The following is a 21,631-nucleotide window of genomic DNA, read 5'->3' as shown; positions in this document are numbered from 1 at the left end:
GCTTTAAATATCAGTTTACTCTCACAAAGTAGCCACAGCTCAGATGTTTCGCCTTTCAAGGAGGCATTGAACTGGCATGCTTCCATGAGATTTGTCTATTCAGCCATATCATTTTTTCACCTTGGAATTCTATGAACAGCTGGACAATTTTCTTAGTCAATGCAAAAGGGAAAAATTTTAGCTCTTTTCAACCCATTTTACAAAGTGCAAGTCTCCTATGTTTATTTGCATCTAAAGTCTCCAGCAAATATATTCTTCCAAGGCTACTTTTGAAAATTAATGAATGACATTATTTCATAAATCCTCTCTAAAAGCCACCCATTTCTGAGACATTTTGACTTTCTCTGAACAATATATACTTATACGGGAATTGTTCTTTTATGTCCCCCCCTCAAAAAACTTGAGACTGTTTTGGCTTCCAAAATGCATGCCACAAAGTAAATCTGGCTGCCGAGTTCAAGTTATCTCAGTGGAAATACTTTTGTATTTATTTTCTAAATTTTCTGTAATTATCATGTATTACTTTTATCCTAGAAATAAAAATGTGGGAAAAGACTTCAGCAATAGCTAGAACACCTTACTAATAGTAATGGCAACAGGAATTTCAGAACTTCAAAGGGTCGGTGCCAGTTCTAGTTGGATATGTAGTTGATAGGACTTCTAGGAGTGTTTACACTGGGGATTTGAGGCATAGGGTAAGGCCCTACTGGCTTCAAAATATCTCACTTACCAGGCTTCCACAAAGCCAGTGTGCTGTTCTGCCTGGCAGGAAATTCTTACTGTGAGAATCATTCTGATAAGTTAGATGACAAGGCAAGAGAACCATCCCAAGGAAACTGCTGTAACTGGGAGGCTCCAGACAAGAAGCACAGGAAGACCTATGCCTATCTCCAATCTCCTTATGCCTGCCTTAAAGTAAGGCAGACTAGATTATCTTATCAGCAAACTACCACTTCGAAGGTGAAAACAGCTGGATCTGAGAACACAGGACACGATGCGGATCAGGTTGATGGAGAGTTGGTGACAGAATTGAGTTGGGCTGGGGAGTTTGCACGGAGACTGGGCACAGCATGGAGGTGTCATGTGGTTTGTCAAACCGGCTGAGTCAGGCTAGTATAGAAACTCAGGTTTTGGAGAAATATTCTGTGGTGAGTTAAGGAATTTTCGGGAAGCCAGGAAATTTGGCAACCTAGACTCTGTAATTCTTCCTATATTTATTTCATTAAAAATTATTTTATATTTCTCTATAAAAATCATACATTGTTGATATATAATGTTTATCTGGAATCTAATAGATGCTAGGTACCGTGCAAGACTCTTTAAAAGCATTATTCATTCACTCCTCATCACAGAAGTAGGTTTTATTATGATCTCCATTTTACAGATGGGAAAAAGGAAACTTAGAGTTAAGTGACTTGTTCAAAGTTACACCTCCAGTCAGTGGCAGAGCCAAGCCTCACATTCAGGTCTGCCTAACTCCAAAGCTATTCCCTTCACCTGTTCTCTTAACCTCAGTGTCTCCTTCTACACCATTGTTAGGAGAGAAAAAGAAACACATGAGGAAAAACACCTCTCATAATTCAACAACTCTAAGAAAAAAATATTAACATCTCAGCAAATATCTTTACAGTCTTTTCCAGATGTACAATTTTTTCACATATTTATAGTTATACTCTTTTTGAGTATATAAAATATTGTATCCCTGACTTTAACTTAACACAAGCACTTCCCAAATTAAAAAAATAATTAGCTATAAACTACATTTCACTAGGCTGATATGATGTACCATATTCTATATAACCTTCCCCATCACTGAACACGAAGTTGTTTCCAAGTTGCCACCAGTGCAAATAGTACTGTCATCAACCATTTTATTTGCATAAACTTCCCCCCAAACCTACATTACTTAGAATAGAGTCCAAGCAGTTAAGATGACTAGCTCAAAAGGTATGAAGATTTGAAAGGGTTTCATTCTTGAGATGAATTCCAGATATGGCTTTCCTGGCACGCTGGTTGGTACATCCCAACCAGTAGCACATAGAGGACTTGATTTGATACACACTTGCCAAAATGGGATTCATCCTATGTCATCAGTTGTCTATAACCTCATCTTCCTCTTTCTCCTGTCTGCATTTGCAAAATGGAGAAAAGTGTACCCTTTTAAACAATATCTTCTCTTGCTTTTTTTTTTATTGCTGTCCAAGGGATTATTTTCACGATTACCCAGCACTGAAACCGCAGACTTATTTCCATGACTGACTGGATATAGGAGATAAAGAAATGAAAGAAATAAAAAATTGTGTGGACTTTTTCTTTGAAAAGTTTCAAGAATTGGACCATTTGAGGTTCATCACTCCAATCTGACTACAAATTCCACGTGGCCTCCTGGGTTCTTTTCTCTTTCTATCTCGTTCACCCTACACTCTGTTGTCAGACGGCTCTTTCATAAACACTGACCACATCACGCAATTGTCTGATAGAAAAAGTTTCAGCGGTTCTCTGTTTCTTATGTAACTCTTTTGCGTGGCCCTCAACCCCTGACTATGACCCATCAGCAAGTACACCTTATTCTTTTAGGTCCTCCTTCCCGTTAACTTCATCTTGTTTTGCCTTCCCGCCTTTCCAAAAAAGCAGTCTATAGGAAAGTGCATTTGACACTTATATTTTATAGAGACAGAACTTGCCATTTATATAATGATTCAGAAGGTACCATAGGACCTTCCAGTATTTATCACTGTAACATCAATTTATGAAAGTGGCTATTAATAAAGGTTTCCGGTTGATGGTGTTTTGAGATGATAGCTTATTCTGAATTTCTGGTCTCAAGCTATCACAGCAAAAGCAGAGAATTTGACCTTGAGTTTGATCAGGAATGAGGACTCTGGACTCTGAGACTATTCAGCCTGTGCAGCCATTGTGTAATCTTATGCTTAATATAATCACAACCCTTTAAAAATTCTGGCTTTTGTGGACAGGACTTGCATCCACCTTCTAGTCCAACTGTGCTGTAATAAGCTTTCTCAGTTAGCAGTTGCTCTGCTTTCAAGGGAATGTTTGTTTAACTCAGAGCTCTGCAAAAATGGAGCTCTACTCTGCTGGCTGTAGAGTACGTAGGTCAAGTGGAATTTTTGGCACTTCATTACATTCCCTGACCCTCACTAAACAAACTTCAAAATATATATATTTGCAACAATTTGGAATAAACACTACATACAAGTATTGACGGTAGATTTTCTGAAGAACTACCAAATGCATCAAGACTAAGGAAAACATTCTAATGATTCTTTCAAACATGAATATATTTAAATTCTCGTTAAACAATCTTCTTATTTAGTCTTCTCAGGCTTTGATGACATGCCACGATTGGCTGTTTATCAAAAACTTAGCAAGAAATGCTTAACAAGATATAATCATGTGCACACACTTGTGCATAATTAAACCCAGTTTATAAATCAGTGCAGGGTGGAATATGGTCACACTACTCAAGAAAAGTTGGTGGCTAGCAAATAACACTTTTCTCTCCATCTATAATGAGAAAGCTTATAACGTGTGAATGCTGTAAAGGTGATATAATAATCTGATCTTAAATTTTAGTTAAAAACATCTATTTCCATCTCTAGTGAACTAAATGAAAGTTCTAACAAATTTAGGAAATTAATTTAGATATGAGAAACACGATCAGGCATTAATTGTTAATACTGGGATTGTGTGGCACGAAGGTGAAGAGTCTCATCCTTTGAAGATTTTTAATTGAATAGATTCTCATCTGTGTGTTTTATTTTTTTCAAAGGAGGATTTAGCTGACTTTCAGTTTTTTCATTTTATAGCTGTTCTTCCCGTTGGGAAAAAAAAAGGAATAATTGAGACTGAGTAATGGATATTTCTCAAGATCTCCAAGACTGGGTATTGCATAGCATTAGAGAGTATACTTTTCCATTTGTTTTATGACTTTGTCCAGTTAAAGTTACTGAGATAAGCACTCTAGTATTTACTTGTAACTTGAAACACCTTTCATGGTGTGTCTGGATCCTAAGGGAAAAGAATTAACATTTGAGGAATGCTTACCTTGTGCCAGGCATTTTATATGCATTATCTCATTTAATTCTCATAACCACAAGATATGGTTGATATTATTTAATCCGATTTTATGTGCCTGAGATCATAAAGGGAATAAAGTATAGAACAAGAATTTGACTCTAGATCTCTCTTTCTCTTTCTATTTCTTTAAAAGCCCAAGATCCTTCCACTAAACCACACTGGGTTTCCCACTATAGCTAGTAAGTAGAGGTGACAAGAAGGGACATTCTAACAATAGGGGATGTTCTGAACTTTGACACAAGTTCCCCTCTGGGAGTAAAATAAGAAAGAAACTAATATAATGAGTTAGGTTAAAATGTGTTACCTAATGCAGTGACTGGTTAAGCAAATTATGGACTAATCCTTACTGAGGAATACCATGTCATCATTAGAAAGAACCAGATAAGTCTGTTTAATGAAATGGAAGGCTGTCCATGAGTTGCAAAATAGTTGCAGAACAATGTGTACAGTATGATATACTTTAACACAATAAACAACCATATACCCATATGTTTGCATGTGCTTAGAAACAGGTCTGGAAGGATATATACAAAAATGTAGTCACTTCTGCTCAGATGGCTAAGAGTGACTGGTAAGCAAATTTCACTTTTTAATCTATATGCACCACTATTGCTTAAATGTTTTGCCTATGCAATTGCATGTATTACATTTACAATTAAAAATCATGCAATGGATTAGTTGAATAATCTGCAGGAATGACTCGAACCAAGGAATGGGTGATTAAGAAGATTTAATCTCACAAAAGCTAACTGCCCAATCTATTTGGCTTCAACATTACTATATATATATAGTGAAAGCTAAAACCTCATCGCTTGCATTGCACTCGTCCTTATCTGAAGAAGGTGTTAACAGAAGGCAAATGAGTAACAGTCATTTCGAACTTAACATGTTCCAAATGGAGCTCTCCAGTCTGCTCTTCCTATTCTATAGGCTCCTCCACCACTTTTACCCATCTTTCTTCATGGCTCTACCATTTCCTCACTTGCCACAGCCCAAAGCCTAGGAGGCACACTTGATTTCTCCTTTCCCTTCCCCACTGCTTCCCTACCAGCAGCAAATCCAATCTGACCCATCATTAAAATATCTCCCTAAGGGGTCCACTCAAGCCACCATTATCTCTTGCCTGGACCAATATGATTGCCTTCTAATAGGTCTCCCTGGTTTCACTTTTGCAATCCATTCTCCACATGGCAGCCACAGTGATCTCTTATACTCCTTCAACCTAGCACTCTTTGTGGTTCTTCACTGTATTTAGAATAGAATCTAAATCTCTCACTGTGGCCCACAAGAACCTACACGATCTGACACTGTCCTAATGTCTGTGACCTCAACTCCTACCACTACCCCACTAGTTCCTTCAGCTCTAGCCATCCTGGCCTGCTTTCTGCTTTTCAAATACATGAAGTTCTTTGGGTCCACTGGGTTTTTACACTTGCTTTTTTTACTGCCTGGAATACTCTCCTCTTAGCTGTTTACACATATGGCACCTTATCAATCTGAATCAATGTTTTATAGATAAAGAAATTGGATTTCAGAGAGTTTAAGTAACTTATTTGTGGTCACAACACTTGGCATATGGTGGGGCTAGGTTTCAAACTCATGTCTGAACCATTTCATGCTCTTCCAATTATAGTAGATAACAAAGAAGGCTCATCCCAGGGCTCTGACTATGGTTCTAACAATCAATTAGCAAAGATCTACTTGTTGAAAGGCCAGGAAAAATAAATTAATTCAGAAGTTCCTTTTGTAGGTTTCCTTTCCTACCTCTAGTATATTCTGCAGCTTCTGCAGGAAGACTTAGGTTAGCTAGAAGGGAAAATCTGAGATAGATGCATGTGGAAACTCTTGTCTTAGAGAATTGAAACTAAATATTGCTCATTTAGGAAATGAGTATATGACAACCAGAAACGCTTACAACTTACTTAGTTAGGTGTCCAAAGAGGACTTTCATGGTGTCACGATTAGGTGGAGGGAGTTTTTGTACAAGAGACTTTATAGTTTCAATTCTTGTGTTGTTGTCTTGCTTTTCTGAAAAAGAAAATAAATTAAAAATCAAGGTTAGAAAAGTGTGAGATTTCATAGGTACATGAGGGAATTTTCTTAGGAGAATTTTGGACTAAGACTTAGCAATTTAAGGTCCTAATCAGCAGGCAAAGGGAAGAGGTGTACTCTACATCGCTGTCATGGAGTTTCTTCATTTTGACTCAGAATTACCTCATGGTAATACGAAAGCAGCAACAGTGTGGCTTCAACACAATCTTCCGGTTAAGATCAGGTATTGAATCAGTTTGCATAAATGTTTTACTATTTTACAAGCTGTGGTAGGGTGAATAATGGCCTTTCAAACATGTCCATGTCCTAATCTCTGGAACCTGTGAATTTGTTAGCTGCCATTGCAAAAGGGACTCTGCAGATGTGATTAAGATGGGGAGATTACTCCAGATTATGTGTGTGGGCCCAGTGTAATCACCAAGGTGGTTAAGAGGGAGATCAGAGTCAGGGATAGAAGATGATGTGACAAAGAAAGCAGGAGAAATGGCTATGTGATGAAGGGCCCTGGGCCAAGGAAGGAAGACAGACTGTAAAAACCGGACAGGGCAAGGACATAGAGCCACCAGAAGGAGCACAGGCCTGCCAACACCTTGATTTTTGCCCAGCGAAACTGATTTCAGACTTCTGACCTCCAGGAATGTAAGATAAATTCGTGTTGTTTGAAGCCACTGAGTTTGCCGTAATTTGTTACAGCGGCAACAGGAAACAAACACACAAGAACACACAGTGTGATTCAATTACAAATGTTCTATTGTTTACTTGATCTTGTGAAAGAGTAAAGAATTTTTTTTATTACTTCTATGCTATCCTTTCTCCCTAACACATTTTGTTTTTGATGTAAAATAACAAAGTGCAAAAAAAAAAAAAAAATTGAAAGCTTAATACCTAGTCATATACATCTAAAAAAATAGAAAGTTCAAAACTACATATCACATAGATTTCTTCCCTTCATTGTGTTTCTTTTTTCCTTTATGGGCATGTATGGCATAGTAAGAACTGAGTTACTCAGTATGCTTGAGAATGCGTCTTACCATAGTTTTAACCAGGGCCTAGAACTGTACTTATTTATTGAACTTAAACATTTATATACACTGATTAGGTACCTTTCCTTTCTATTCTTTATCTCTAAGTTCTAGCACAGAGCTTCTTATGATTCTAAAGAGGCTTCTGCTGGAGAAGGTGATATATGAGAATAATATGTCAGGCATACACCCACCCAATATCCATTCTCTACTTCCTTAGCAAGACAATGCCACTGTTTAGGGAATGGCAGTATACCCAGCTAAAAGAGGCCATTTCCCAGCTTCCTTGGCAGCTGGAGTGGCCATGTGACCAAGTCCGGTCAGTGAGACTTAAGTCAAAGTGCTGTATGGGACTTCTGAGGAGGCTGTGTACAGGGAGCTGATTTCGCTTTTTAGCCCTTTTACCTTTCTGCTCCTCAGAATGTAGATGGAATGGTTGTACCATGAAATGACCTTGAGAACTGAGGCCATGCAGAGTGGAACACACAGCTTGAAGAAGCTTCTGTGAATCTGTGAAGCAGTCAGACCAGTCCTGTACTGCCTATCTCTGGGTATGTTTGACATAAGAAGATAAGTCCTTGTGTACTGAAGACTTTGAGAATGGGTCTCTAATACTAAAGCCAAACACAGTTCCTAACATGATGTACTTTCAAAAACCCAATTCATAATCACCTGTTATTAGGTATATAAACTTTGTATAGTGGGGTAACAAAGAGTTAGTTCAGAAACGCAGGTTTTTTTGTTTTGTTTTGTTTTGTTTTATAATACGCTGTTGCAAAAGAAACTTTTTGTAGGGAATCATAGGAAAATGTCCTGCAGAAGATGGTATTTGGCCAAAGTGGGGTTGGGGCAGTCTTCCTAGTAGAACTCTGCTTGGAAGCTTTTCTTCTTCCTCCTAAAACCACAAAGGCCTATCAATAATGCCTCACACAGTCAAAGCTTTGAAAAAAATTGTAGTTATTCTCAGAAGAGTTCCAACAGAATATGGATTGGACAACTGCAAATGAAACAGACAAAGGGGAGAGAGAGAGAAAAAAAAGAAAAGCCACTTGCAACATCATAGCCAACAGCAGATCTAATCTTTCTGCCAAAAGGGTAGAAAGCCCCCTTGTAGCTCAATGATCGTAAGAAACCGTGATGCTTCATAGGACCAGTTGGAGCCTATGGGATACCAGAAACTCAGAAAAAGAAGTAAAACAAGTCAATAAAGATGAGAGTGAAATCAGAATAGTATGCTCAGGACAGAGCTAATGGGGATAATTGAACACCTTGTATTCAGCCATCTGAAGCTAATATCACATACCAATGACATATATACACATAGATATGCATACACATATACATATATATATACATTTGTATATTCATGAGGTGGATACATTCTGCATAGTTTGGCATGATGCTAGTAGTATAATTTACCTGAGGATCTGGTGAACCACTTGGTTCAAGTAATAAAGATGATGTTGGGAGAAATGGGGAGGGGAGAGGGACAGGAGAGGAGGAGAGAAAACCTTTCTAATTTCACTGAAATCTCTGGCCATAGTATGACCAGGTTAATGGCTGAGTCTCCAAAAAAGGGACCAGTTGGCATTGACAACTACAGAGGTAGCAGCCATAAATTAAGCTTGACAGATAATTAAGCAGAGAGTGGTCCAAATGGCTACATCCAGCAAACCTCAGTTTTAGGGAGGGTTTCAGAAAGCTTGAGGGTTGCTTAATTGGAAATATTTGAATTTGCAAGGTCACTGCCATGGTGCTTGGGCAGGAATTAAAACTTTACCAAGTCTTTTCAACCACCAGATAAAAGAAATGTGAACTTCCCTAAACAGAGTCAGTTCTCCCTCTTCTGTGTTCCATTGTGGTTAGAACATTCTATTTATACAACACTCCACATGATATTTCTGCTGCCTATCAATTTTCCCCCATTAAACTGGGCATTTTCCTATAAAGCTAGGCAGCTCTTATACAGGCATATAGTGGATTAAATGAATGAAGAAAGAATTAGTGAACAAATGAAAGACATGAACCTGGATTGGAATAGACAGACCTTTGATTTGAATTCTGTAACAGCTTTTTATTAGCTGTGTGGTCTTGGGCAAGTTTCTTACTTTCTTTGAATAATATCTAAAAGGCTAGTCTTATGGATTAAACAAGATAGTATGTAACGTACCCAGCACAGTGACTAGTAAAAAGTAAGTACTCCAAAATGTTCACCCCCTTTCCCCCTTCCCTTTTTCCGAGGCCCATGCTGGGTCTGGTTCACCCTTTATTTTCAGCAGTAAGCATGCTATCTGGTTGCAGTGAGCATTCAAGATATAGTTGCTGAAACTTGAACTGAGTTGGTGCCAGTTGGTGCCAATACAATTGCTGTGGTAGCCAGACATAAATACTTTGTGATAGGCAGAGAGACTGATGATCTGATTGGTGAGCAGTTCAGTTACATATAAGAACTCTTATAAAAGTATATAGTGGTTCCCATATCTGCTTATGAGAAATGTCCTACATGAAGAATATTTTACAGAAATATCTTTTCTTTTTCTCTACTTTCACACATACTTGTGGAATTGGACAATTAAATATTGGTACATACATGTTTGTGGCTAAGTTATACTTAAGTACTGGAGGGGGAACTGGACAATGGCTTAAAGAGGGCTGAAATATTATTAAGGAGCAATAGTTTATTTTTCTTACAACATAATCAGAACAAAATGTTTGAAAAGGTTATAGGAAAGCAGTGGTTTCCCATTCAAATCAATACCACACCCACTCTTCCATAGCTTGCAAAATCAGGAAATAACACAAACACTTCTAAGTGGAGGAACATCTAAAAATACAATTGGATACACTAAAATTGAAATGACACCTTTTCAGATCTGGTTTATTGATGTGTCATATTAGGAGCTGGAATCATCATACATAATACAGGAGTGGTTAATGAGCTAAGATTCATACACAGCTTGCTAAAGATGTGTCAACGGTCTTCAACTGATTCAGTGAGCATCTGAAAGACAGCATTTTCTATTGACATTTCTCCAGCATATTTCTCCTTCAGCATATGGTTTCTCATTATTGTGAAGTATTGAGAGTTTTAAGAAGACTTTGAGATATCTCTCTCTGACTTTTATGTTATGACTAAAGGTGGAAAAAGGAAGATTTTCTACATGGAGAATTAGAGAATCTCTTAGGTAAATCGTATACTAAGAGACTTATACACCATTCTTCCAGCAATAATAAACTCCACAATTCTTTCCTTTTTCACTCACATTTGCTCCCACCCTCATTCCCTTATGATTCATTTTTGTATGTACTCTGTGCTCTTTAATACTTCCATTTTAGTTCCCTACCCATATCCAATCTCTAAGCTATGAACCCACAACTGCATACAAAACCTTTCTGTAGTACTTCCTTTTTGCCACCCAATAGTGGAAAAAAGTGGATATGTAAAAATATACACAATGTGCATGTACATATTAAAATAGTAAACTCTTTCTTACTAAACGCCCACTCCTCACCTACCTGGCCCCATATTCTCCAACTACGCTGCTCAGTTACAACTGAATTCTGTTGTAAATGAGCTTCTTCAAAAGCAACTCCAGGCTACTTAGAGAAGCAACATCTCCTACATGATTTGAAATAGCTTTTAATGTTATATAAGGACGTGGCTTTATAGTTTTCCCCTGATTCATGGTTTTGAGGACACATATTTAAAAATATGGTTTATGATAGTTACATTTGCATTTATCTGCATGAAATGTTGCTACTAAAACAAGGACATTTACAACCAAATGCCTTTTGCAAAGAGATAAGATAAAGTTGTACAATGATGGAAAGAGTTCTGTGCAGTGCAGAACCCTGGACCTGATGACCCCTGGACACTTTTCCGGCCTTATCATCCATGTATTTATTATTCTTAACTTATTTATAGCCACATGTTAAATCATATTTCAAAATTAATTCTGCTTTGTTATATAGGTTCACTCAGAGGAAGAAAAGACAAGATTCTCCCAGAAACCAGTGTATCGGAGGTACTATTCATTCTATTTATCTGTAATTCTAAAAGGACAACTGTACTCCTTTGTTTTAAAGAGGTCAGCAATATCACAGCTGTTCTGCTTCTCAAAGTTATTCTGGAATGTATAATGCATCCTGTATGAAAAAATGGTAGTCACTTATATGTCAGGGCTATATTTGGAAGAAAGCAGTTTAGTTTCTACTCAGTTTATACTTTTTGTATCATGACCATTTCAGGATTTAGAGACTGTCCTGGCTTATAGGAGGAATGAGTATCTTCAGGGTACATTTTATTTGTTTCAATGTACCTAATGACTAGATACAAATCTTTGAGGATATGCCTTTTAATTATAAAACTTCAGTTGAGTGTTGAGGAATCAACCAAGGCATGGCAACAATTGCTTGATAAATTTCTTTAAGTAACTTATATTTACCTGAGGGAGAAACACTCAGGCACAAATTCAAGGCTCATAAATAGACATACACTTTAAACTCATGTTATAAAGTAAGAGAAGCGATATATTGTGAAGGAGTCTGAAAGAACTACATTAGAATTCTTGCTGTACTGCATAATTTGAGGCAAGTTACTTGAACTCTTCACACTTCTAGTTCCTTATTTAAAAATACAAAAAAACCCATATACGTATGTAGTAGGATTGTTTGTAGAATTAAATGTTTCAGTGCACACAAATGCACATAGAATAAGTGCTCATTAAATGTAAGTCCCCTTTCCATTAAAATCTTTCTTTGGAATCATCCTCTTTATCAGTCCTGACACATGATTGCTCATAGTTCAAGCTTGTTTCCAAAATCATAGGAAGCCATAAATTTCATTCTTTAGTACCCTTTCCTAAAAACAGGAACAGCCCTGTTCAGAACTAACTAACAGAGTATGTGTTAGTTTTGTAAATACGTAGAATGCTGTCCATTATCAAAGAGTGTTTGGTTATAATTCATAAGTAGATATAGTGTATCATAAATAGAAGTGTCACTGTATCATAAATAAGGAATAACCATGGCCTTCAGGCTAACCTGTGGTTGGCAATTTGCAACTTTTCAAGACTCTGCCCTCCTCCCTCCCCTCCAAACCAGAAAAGCCAAATTTTATATTTAATTAAAAGGAAGGCACAATCTCAATGCCTGCAGGTACCTGGTAAATTTGACTTTAGGTGTTGATAATCTATGTCAAAACAGCTGAACTTGAGAACAGAGGTATGTAACTTGCAGGGCAGGAAAGATGCAGCAGGAACTGAATCTACTTGACTGAGGTTAAGATATCTTTCTTTCCCTAGTGAGGATTACCTGAGAATTAGACCGAATCAACTCATTGACACACCAGACTTCTCTTGTATTCATAGTTTCTCCTTCCAGGAGATGTTAATGTTTTGTCTGATTTTTGAATAAAGAAGCCCTTCTTAGGAAGAAGTTTAAAAATGGAAATAACTCTCCATAGCTAATCAATGTTGGTAACAAAAATACTCTGGCCAATTGATTGCCATAAGCCCATGGATTCTTTAACCTGTGAGGAAAGCTTCAGCATCTGGCCAGTTTAGCATTATTTCCAGAGGCCATTTCTGGTGTCTGTCCAGGAGGAGCTAGGCCATCAGAGCATGCTGTTAGGAGCAAACCTAATCTTATTTTAAGTGCAACCTCTATTTCTTTCTACCTCTACTCCTACTCTCTGGCAATAAACAATTAAGGAATTATTAAAACAACAATAAATTGATCTATTTCTTAAATAATTTTTGAAGTGTTAAACATATGCATAGATATACGTGATTGAAAAAAACAAATATATCATGGCCTATTGCAACATAGGCCCATGTGGCAGAAATAAAGTTGGTTCCTGTCTTCTGTCATTTTATAAGCCAGAGGGGCAGATAAAATATAAAATGTCATAAGAGATGTTTAAATTTAAGACCTATTAAAATATAAGTATCTTATATGAAATTTATATCTTTCTTCTGACTGAAGGGCTCCTCTAAGATGATCGTTAAACTCAAAAGCTTCTGAGGTGTTAGCTCGTTATACCAAAAGAACTAAAAATAATTGAGAAATGCAATTACTATCAAATCAATGAATGTAAAATTTTATTTAATCAATTTCTGAAGGCCTTAGAATTATCATTCTTAACTTCTTTATACACCCACAAATACATTCAGGAAAGTAATAAAATCATCTTTTCTTCTTATGTAGCTGTTTCTATGTTATTCTAGGGTCTTCTGGAGCACTGACCTTACTTTTGAGGGCAAGTTTGGAAAAAGTATTCAAGTTTAGGCTGTAAGTAACTTTTATTAAAGGGTATTGCTTTGGTGTATCAATTTTAGGATGATAACAGTTCCTAAAATTCACCAACCTGAAACTGTCTCTTAAACCAAGCTTCCTCAATTTTGCAGCAACGCCCCTCTTTGTCTGAATTGAAGAGTAAGATGATGGCTGACACCCCAGCAGCAATCTTCACAGGAAAAGCATGATTGTACTGCCCTCCCTAGAATTTCTTGTTTTCAAAGTAATTTTGGAGGTGTCATGGTGGCCAAGTAATTTCTGTGACTTATAAATGATACTAATTCGTCCTCAGGCCATAGTCGGTGCTAAGAAAATAAAGCTCACTAGTTTATTTCTTTGAAATTCAGTTCTGTGAGAATTTTCTTTAAACTATATTTATTCATACATATCTGGTTTTACAAGCTTTTTTTTAAAAACAAGTCTTACCATTTTGAGTCATTGGACATCTTTCTAATCATAAACCAGCAATTCATTTTAAAGACTCAAGTAGCTATTTATACTAAGCATTATTTTTGTACATTTTCACAAGGGTGGAAATACTACAAATACCTTTCTGGATTTGAAGTTTTTAATATAAGTGTTTGCCTCTTTCCATTGGTAGACAAATTAAATTTATAGGAGATTTAAATAATCTCACTTGAAAACAACTAAGATTAGTCACACAATTAGGAGAAATGTGAACTAAGAAATGTATTTCCCTGTCTTTAGGTTAAAAATATTTTTTAAAGAAAGCATATTAAACTTTGCCCATAACTATTCATTTTGAACAAAAGACCTCTGAAGAAGAGATAATGTTTAGTATAGTGGACTGTTTCTCAGGTCAGTTCATTTGATATGGCCACACAGTGACATTGGAAGCAAGGAAGAGTTAATAGCACAAGCATCAAAATCCTTTAAGAGATAGGAAATAAAATAATTTTATGATTCAGCTTTTTTTTTTTTTAATTGTGAGAGTATTGTAAAAGAAGAAAAACAGGCAACATGTGGTAACTTTAGTCAGCATTTCTGAACTGGGAATGATAAACACCTCTGCCTGGCTCTGGCATTTATCAGGACTGAGATATTATTACCACATAGAGTCACAGCATGGTTACTGTTATCATCGGAAAAAAGAGCCAGCTAATCTTAATGGTTTGTAAAGCCGTTACCTGCACTGGTCTGACATTTATCATGATCATTTTACCACATGGGTCCTACATAGCAAAGGTCTTTTATCTGGAAGGGACATCACTATGAATTATTATTTGCAGCAAGGTAGAAAATTGTATGTTGTAGATACCTTTTCTCATTATAAATCACATAGTCACATTTCACCATTTCCCCCAGAAAGCTGCTGAGCCCAGGTTTTTTGCCACAGCTTGCTTTCCTCTCCCTCTCTCTCTTTCTTTATAGTTTCTTGAAAATATTAGCCATTTTTTTCATTAACATCCTTAATATAATTTTTGAAGAATCACATAGGCGAACATATGGACACACTCTCATTATAGTTACGGGATTTTCCTTTCTGTATAGGGCTGCACAGTACTTTAGAAATTGAAGTTGATAAACTGTCTACTTTTTTTTTTTTAAATGCTTATTCTCTGTTCTGTCTTGGTGGCCAGACTTTTTTCTGTTCTTGACCTTGTCAATAGAATATTTACCAGTAGATCAGACAAAATTTCTGATGCTTGTTTTGAAATACTCAAAGCCCTAGTGCCATTTCTTGCCTGAAATCCTTAGCTTGGAAATGTGTTCTCATGAGGAATAAAATATGGTTTTATTTTGTTAGATTGTGAGTTTTTTAAGATTCTGTTTTAGTAAGTTACAATGGAGCAGAAAGTTCCTCCAACAAATTTGTTTAAAAAGATGCTTAGGTTCTATCCCTAACTATCTGTGACCTAATAACATACATTAATATATAGTATAGAAGAAATAAGGATATTAAAAGGTACGATGTTTTGAAGCATGGAACCAAGTCAGTAAAGTGAAATGCATTACTCTGACGATGGAAAATTGCAATGAAAAGCCCAAGTTGTTTACCATGGGGAAGAAATGAACAAATACTCTCTTTTAAAAGGATTGAGACAACTAATCTTCTGAAGGAGATATTTATATATTTTCTTCTTTCTCAAGTGTTCCATTAGGAATAAACAAGCCAGAATTTCTGCACTTTTATAATGAAGAGAGAGGAGAATTCTTTGCCATTTTTGCATTTAGGAAGAAATGTGCAAGAAGAATGTGACAATTTAAGCAAATCAAGATTGTTTCAGATGGATCACAAACGGGACTTTGTGGGATATTTTATACTAGCATGTGAAGCAAACAGTAAATTTGAAAGGAGGATTTCCTCAATGGTCTAGTTGCGATGTGTTTTCCCATTTCTTTGCGTGTTTAAAAGAGGGTTGGATGTGGTATTTAATATTGCTTCGACTCTTTTGCAAATGAGTTCTGGAGAAATATTCGCACATGAAGGAAAGCTGATGTGCTGTAGTGCTGACAGCAGCTGGGGGGATATGAACGAAGAAACCGGATTCCCAAGCCTGGATTTAGTGAAAATAAACACCTATCATTCCATTTAAAAAAATTTACCATTTTAAATATTTATAGGCATCAATAGCAAACCACTCTCCCTTTGAAGAAGCCAATATTTTTCTCAAATAACTCCATTATTGGGGGGGGGGGGCACTGATAAAAACCTTCACCTGACATGCAGTACTTTTTACAGTGATATGCATTATTAGTTTGCCTCCCTTGTTACCTTTGGTTCAATATTAATTTTTGTATTACTACAAATTTCCTCCAAAGGAAACAGTTTCTGTTTCAGAGACTCGTGAGATATGCTTGTATAAATTTGAGGGTGGGGGTGGTGGTGGAGGAGGTCACTTGTGAAATTCACTTGTACTTTTACAGCTCAAAAGGAGTTGCACACATTTTGGGTTGGTTGTCTAAAATTTCATTATAAAGAGATGGTCTAATATTCCAACACTGCCTTGCCCATCGATTGAAAGGCTAGACTGATTGGAAACAAACAGACAAACAAGCCCCTTTATTCTTTTCTATTTCAGAATGACTCTTTTGTTCTAGTTTAACATCATCTTGCCATTATTGCCTCCAAATGCTGTAACCTGGGAGCATTTACAATAATTAGTGAGGGGTTCTGCTGCTTGGATTTTCCTCCTTTTTGGGGGGAACTGGGTGAATTGTTGAGTGCTAATGAAAGTCGGAGACTTTTAGCAGTGGTTTGAGCCAGGCACAGCGCCGGCAGAGGCGTTAAGCTTCCCACTGTGCTGCAGAGCAAGCCACCCCGCTGTTATGTTTACCATAGTTTTAATGTCTGTGAAAAAATTCCTGATGCAACCGAATTATGTTGTGCCCTCTTGTTTATCTAACTCCACCCCATCCCCCAATTTAGCAGATTCCTGTTGCCCCTGCCTGTTACAGAAATCTCCTTCCCAACTTTGTGGCCGTCTTACTACTTCCATTCTTGCTATGAGAACCCAGCTGCTTTACAGTCATGTCTGGAGGATCATACACGGTTTATCTAGAAGTTTCCGGAGGATTACACGCACACCTTGCTCTAGTATGCCACCTAATAACAGATATCCCCTCCACTGCATTTGAATTTCATCAGAGGTAATGTTAAAGCATCAAATTTAATCATTTGGCATTGACAATACTAGCTTAAAATGCAAATGTACTTGGTGAAATGCATTGTGTCTTTAAAGAAATCTATTGCAAGACCTCAAACTATCACTGCAAACCAAATACTGTGCTCTGAGATGACAACAACCAATCTTATGATTTGAGTTGATTTATTCTTTGTCTTTTTCTTAAAAATTACCTCGAAGAAAATGACCATTCCATTATATTGCATGTTGATAAATTCACGGAGTGTGATGTATAATGAAGTTTTTAATGAATATTCATACAACTCTTTCAATACATTAACAGGACTTAAGACAATGAGGATGCAACTCATTCCCATTTACATAGTGGAGGGAAGTGGAATTAATAGCATAAACAGCACTTGGAAAAGTTTAACTTTAATGTATCAAACTCCAGGTGCCAGAGTTTGAGGAAAATAACCAATAATAGCCATTTTTTACATATTTGATGGGACTGATTATGCAATGTGCAACTCTAAATGGCTTATAGCACATTGTAGCATGGTTCCATCCCATTGGCTACAGTAGGGTGCAGGCAGATGGATGACAGTGACAGGGAGAGAAGTGCTTTTGCTTAGCCGTGCGTTAAGATACCATCCAGAAGCTCTGTGCACTGCAGACACTTCATTAGGATGCCAGGATAATGGTAAACTACCACTCAGAGTGACACCCCATTTCCTGCTTACTGAGCGCTCCAACCTCGGCAGATGTCAACAATCTCACAGTGCTACAGAGCAGACCTAACTTTCCAGCCACTTTGACTCCAATTTTTCCCTCCTAACAGTGCCATACATTATGTGCAATATGTAACGGCAAACACCTCACTGAAAACAAAATCTGCCCAGTTCGTTATGACTGGAGTGCTTAATTTTTTTTTTCTTTTAAAAGATAAGGGACAGTGAGTTAGGCAATGTCCATTCTCTATTTTAACCTCAAAATTTCTTGCTATGATTTCCATTTGCTAATCAGTTCAAAGTGTTAATTGTGTGGTGAACTCTGATTAATGGTAGTTAAACTCTGATCACAGGGGATATGACTGTTTCTTTTAATTAATGTCCGTTCCAAAGGTAAGAGATCGTGGAATTCTTTTGTCAAGGATTTTAGACTTAGTTTTGGTATGGTTCTTAGTTGTCTGCCAAGAAAAGGCTGACTTGAGCATCTGGATGATATTTCCTCCGCAAATGTATAACTTGAGGCCATTCGCACACCTCCTTACCAGCAATTCAAGCCAATAGAAACTTTTTTTTTTATGGTGTAAAGTCCAAAATTCTTTTTATAAAGAACCAAGGTGTGGTTTAGGTAATGCAAAAAAAAAAAAAAAATCCCTCAAATGGAAAAATAATATTTTGAAATCTATCATTACGATAAATGATTGATTTACATTTTGTGATTCTAAGCATCTTCTTAGAAGCTCAAAGGACCTTGCAAATTGCGGGACTAAAAATAAATATCCTCCTCTCAGGCCTGTTACCATTTCCAGGTAAAGACGCAAATGTAAAGAAGAAGTTATAGGCAGAGGTCACAGTCCAAGGGAGAATTTGAATGCAAACTTTCAATGTGATGTCCTCTAAAAAGAGGTGATGCAAATCTAGAGTTTTGGCTTAAAATGGCATCTTGTTGGCAACACCTAACCACCTCTTGGAACTTGTCACTAAATATGCTTGAAGATAAAGAAAATAGACTAGAATTCTTAAAATAAACAGGAACTGACAGTCAACATGGTGACAAAAAGTTAAGAGTAATTTCCTTCAAGACAGATTGAACTTAGTTGGAAAATGCCAGTGGTGGGGCCACCTGTGCGATTGAACTATTGAACCAGAGAACCTGCCTTTCTGAAAGCAAATAGAAACATCCTTATCTTTCTTCAACTGTCTGATTTTAGAATCAAAGACTCAGGGTCTATGCCAACCCAAAAGACTGGGCAGCATCCTCTTTCCTACACAGCTAATTCCATTGAGTAGTGTGAATACTTTCCTTCTTTCCTTTCTCACCAGTATTCCCCCCTTCTAACTACAGATGATGACTTCCCTTATCTGCAATAATTTAGAGATAGCAATTTCCATAAAATAACTGAGAAGGTTGAAAGTGGAAGGCAGAAGGGATGCCCTGATAATGGCACATATCACCATAGGAATTGTGGTCCCTTATGTAAAATATAGCTGGCGTGGGGACTGGCAAAATTCTATTAGGAATAAATTTTTGGAATTCTAATGTTTCATGTATTTCATCTTTTAGAGTGCTAGTGAGTTAAGGAATATGGTGCAAGAAAATTCCATGTCAGGATAGTAGGGCCATAAGACAATAATTCTTATTTGCTAGATAAGAATTAATATAAGAGCTGTGATTACTAATTAGTCATCTGGGTATAGCTCCCAGACAAAGATTAGACTAGAACTGAAGCAGAGGGTAAAAGGCAATATGCACAGAATGTTGGATACATTTCCTCCTTTTGAGATGAGTAAACATAACAAATTTACAATAATGCATCACCCATGAAAAAACTCATTTCCAATAAGAGAACAATGCTCAGAAGTGCAAAACTCTCATGATGACCACGAGACAATTAGGAAACCATTTAGCATCCTGAATAGAATTTGAAACATCAAGGAGTCTAATGAAAAGGATCAGCAAGCTATCGGGAGACAACAGGGTAAAAGGAAAAGCTACTAGGATAAGATGATAAAGAGATAGATGGTGAAGAAAGTGTGAAAACTGAAAATGCAAAACAAAATTAAATTTTGCATTAAAGGCCAAATTGTCATTGTAGAAAAATTAGGTCAGTGATATGGAAGAAAAACTAAAGAAGCTTCTCCAGAATGTGGAAACAAAAAATGATAGGAGGAAGACATGTTGGAAGTCAGAGAATTGAGAGATTATCTAGAACTTGAGGAAGAAATCAGAACATCTGAAAAATATGCAATAATCAAAGACAAAATTAAAGAAACTTCTATGAGTGAAAAAAGGTATCTCAGTATTAAAAATAACAGGTTCTAAGAAAACATCATGAATAGATACAGTCTTTTGATATATTCTGGCAAAACTTTGGAATGATCAAGATCAAGCACTATCCTACAAATATTCAAACAAAATAAGACTAAATAAGTAATCAGGCAGACTTTCCTAAGACTTATCTCACTAAATTCTAAAGTAAAACAAAGCAGTATCTACTGATTATACGGGGAAAAAATTGTAGCCCTCAAACTGTGTGAACACTTAAATTATCTTTTGCCTGTTAAAACAACAGAAAGAGTTTCATCTATGCAAAGATCTACAACAGCACTGCTTTCCTGAAGAGTTCACTTGAAGCTTTATGTGAGCCTACCAAGTGATGAATCTGAATTTGTAACTCAAGAATAGAGACATTATAAACAAAACTAAGTATTTTCTTTACTTATTTGGACCCCACACTTGGAAGACCCCATTGGATTATTTCTCTCTGGCTTCCATTTTGTTTTCTGTACCAGGAAATGAATTTCTTGTGGTCCACTCTTCACTGTTCAGGTGACAGTTCTATTGACATACGATGATCATTTCAAATGATGACTGTGCTATTCAATTCTGGTGTTTGCTAGCAAACACCATTATTGGAACATTGCACTGTTGCGTTACTAAATAAATTTTTTCTTCTCCTCTTAAAAATCAAAGCTTCAGTGAACAGCAGAATGGTTACTCCATTGTTAAGAATCTTTGGTAGACATACTTTATATCTATACTAATTTTATTGAAAAAACTGAGTCTAGGGACAATTAAAGTGTTAAAGACTAAAAAATCAAGTAATGATAGGTATTATATATGAATTTTCCTATGTTACCTATGTTTTAAAATTAAGTAGGCTAGAGAAAAAAAAATGCAGATCAAACAGCTCAAAAGGAAATATCCACAAAATGTGGTGATGAAATTCAGAGTGATTTTAATTTTCTTTGTTTTACTTTTATGTTCAAGTTAGCGTCAATAAATATTTATTAGTTTTATAATCTGTTAAAAGAAACGATGTAAAGTAAATTTGTACAATTGCTTAGATACCATATAATTATAGCTTTGCTAAGCAGTTAATTAAAGAGACTAGTAGAAAATGTACCAAAATATTAACCATGGTAAGTAATCTTTGAATAATAGGAGTATGGATGATTTTCTTCCGTTTTCAAAATGCATTTTCCAAATTTTCTATATTGAGTATATATTATCTTGATAATAAAAGTAATTCTCTGTGTTTGGTACAGATGATAACCTTTAGCTGTTTTATGACACAGAAAAATAAACTATTTTCACAGATCAAACCATTTCTAGGAAAATAATATACTAGAACTTTCCCCTAGGAATTTCTGTTGCAGTTAATCTTTTATTTAGTGAATATATTCCAGAATCAAGAAAGCAAAGTCAGAGTTTGAGACTTTTTTCTCACGGGTGAAAATATTGGGTGTAGGGTACTTTCAGGGAGAGTAAAGAAGACATAAAATGCCGTAGAACTACATATTTGCAACCTGAAGAAAGACCGAGGGTCTTGCAGTGCTGTGTATG

At 36.4% G+C, this 21,631-nt stretch overlaps 1 protein-coding gene across 2 annotated transcripts in view; it reads right to left on the bottom strand.

The window, feature by feature from the left end:
- Positions 1-21,631, bottom strand: part of ARHGAP15 (Rho GTPase activating protein 15) — a 590,073-nt gene that overhangs the window by 50,924 nt on the left and 517,518 nt on the right. For both annotated transcript variants that reach the window (XM_087435123.1, XM_004423853.3), the window contains one exon: positions 6,021-6,126. In XM_087435123.1, the coding sequence (XP_087291249.1) occupies positions 6,021-6,126 (106 nt within the window). The remainder of the gene's footprint in view (positions 1-6,020; positions 6,127-21,631) is intronic.

The sequence above is a fragment of the Ceratotherium simum genome, chromosome 9 (assembly GCF_057802395.1).
Source record: "Ceratotherium simum simum isolate JZ-2026a chromosome 9, ASM5780239v1, whole genome shotgun sequence".
NCBI lineage: Eukaryota > Metazoa > Chordata > Mammalia > Perissodactyla > Rhinocerotidae > Ceratotherium > Ceratotherium simum.
This window is presented reverse-complemented; position numbering and strand designations above follow the sequence as displayed.